Source organism: Coturnix japonica, unplaced genomic scaffold (assembly GCF_001577835.2).
Source record: "Coturnix japonica isolate 7356 unplaced genomic scaffold, Coturnix japonica 2.1 chrUnrandom569, whole genome shotgun sequence".
Lineage (NCBI taxonomy): Eukaryota > Metazoa > Chordata > Aves > Galliformes > Phasianidae > Coturnix > Coturnix japonica.
The window spans coordinates 31,051-32,965 of NW_015439944.1; the positions used below are offsets into that span (position 1 = coordinate 31,051).

Here is a 1,915-nt window from a genome sequence, read left to right on the forward strand (position 1 = left end):
GCCCCACATCCCCCCTCCCCCCCCATTGACCCCATTGGGACGCAGCCAGCCCCACGGCTGGAACTGGGACACGGGGCGGGGACGTGGCCATCGCTGGCCTTAAGCCCAATACAGCTCTGTATCCACCGTGGGAAAACACCCAGGGTGGGGGTTGGGGGGGGGGAGGGGATGGAAGACCCCCCCCCATATTAACCCACCCCCCATTGACCCCATTGATGTCCCCATCCCCCCCCCCAGGCCAAGCGAAGGATGGAGCTGGAGGCGGAGCTTCGTGAGCTCAGCAACCAGGTGGGCGGGGCTTAAAAAGGGGCGGGGTTAAGGAGCTGTCAATCAACGCAAATCCCCGCCCCCCTTTATTAATGGAGCTATCAATCAAACGCAAAGCCCCGCCCCCGTTTATTAATGGAGCTGTCACTCAACGCAAAGCACCGCCCCCTTTGTATTAACGGAGCTGTCAATCAAACTCTGTGCCCGCCCTGATAGGTGGCCATAAGCTCAGCAACCAGGTGGGCAGGGCTTAAGGGAAAGGGGGCGGGGTTAACGAGTTGTCAATCAAACGCAAAGCCCCACCCCTTTGTATTAATGGAGCTGTCAATCAAACGCCGTGCCCGCCTCCTATAGGAGCTCAGCAACCAGGTGGGCGGGGCTTAAAAGGGGGCGGGGTTACCGAGGTGTCACTCAAGGCAAAGCCCCGCCCCCTTTTATTAATGGAGCTGTCAATCAAACTCAAAGCCCCGCCCCCTTTTATCAATGGAGCTGTCAATCAAACGCCGTGCCCGCCTCCTATAGGAGCTGAGCAATCAGGTGGGCGGGGCTTAAAAGAGAAACTGGGCGGGGTTAAGGAAGTGTCACTCAACGCAAAGCCCCGCCCCCTTTGTATTAATGAGCTGTCAATCAAACTCTGTGCCTGTCCTGATAGGTGGCCATGAGCACAGCAACAGTGTGGGCGGGGCTTAAAAAGAAGGCGGGGTTAACGAGGTGTCACTCAACGCAAAGCCCCGCCCCTTTGTATTAATGGAGCTGTCAATCAAACGCAAAGCCCCGCCCCTTTGTATTGACGGAGCTGTCAATCAAACTCTGTGCCTGCCCTGATAGGTGGCCGTGAGCTCAGCAACCAGGTGGGCGGGGCTTAAGAGAAAGGGGGCGGGGTTAACGAGCTGTCACTCAAACACAAAGCCCCGCCCCTTTGTATTAATGGAGCTGTCAATCAAATGCAAAGCCCCGCCCCTTTGTATTAATGGAGCTGTCAATCAAACGCCGTGCCCGCCCTGATAGGTGGCCTTAAAAGAGAAGGGGGCGGGGTTAAGCTGTCACTCAACGCAAAGCCCCCCCCTGTTTATTAATGGAGCTGTCAATCAAACGCCGTGCCCGCCTCCTATAGGAGCTCAGCAACCAGGTGGGCGGGGCTTAAGAGAAAGGGGGCGGGGTTAACGAGGTGTCACTCAACGCAAAGCCCCGCCCCTTTTTATTAACGGAGCTGTCAATCAAACGCCGTGCTCGCTTCCTATAGGTCGCCGCTTTGGGGCGGAGCTTGGAGCAGGAAAGGGGGCGTGTCCTGTTGGAGGGCGGGGCCTTGAGGGCCATGGAGATGGCGGTGGGCGGAGCCAAAGCCAGAGTGGGCGGAGCCTGCAGGGCCCGGGATCGAGCATGGGAGCGGCTGAGACAGCAACAGGTGGGCGGGGCCTACGGTGATTGGTTGGGGGTGTGTGGAAAGGGGCGTGGTCTAACGGAGAGCCGCCCAATCAGGAGGCTGGGAGAGATTTGTGGGCGGAGCTTGAGGCGGCGAGGAAGGCCAGGGAAGGGGCGGAGCTTCGGAGGAAGGAGGCGGAGTCACGGTGTAAAGACATGGAGGAGGAGATACGCAGCATGAGAAAGGTGGGCGGGGCTAAGGGAAAGGGGGCGGGGCTAAAGGGAG

The 1,915-nt window shown here is 58.9% G+C and overlaps 1 protein-coding gene across 1 annotated transcript in view; it reads left to right on the forward strand.

The window, feature by feature from the left end:
• The window catches only part of LOC116652666, a gene marked incomplete at its 3' end in the record, with an annotated part of 15,282 nt that overhangs the window by 9,093 nt on the left and 4,274 nt on the right, over positions 1 to 1,915 (forward strand). The window contains exons 3-5 of the mRNA XM_032441792.1: positions 238 to 288; positions 1,511 to 1,672; positions 1,747 to 1,875. Coding sequence (XP_032297683.1) covers positions 238 to 288; positions 1,511 to 1,672; positions 1,747 to 1,875 — 342 coding nt within the window. The remainder of the gene's footprint in view (positions 1 to 237; positions 289 to 1,510; positions 1,673 to 1,746; positions 1,876 to 1,915) is intronic.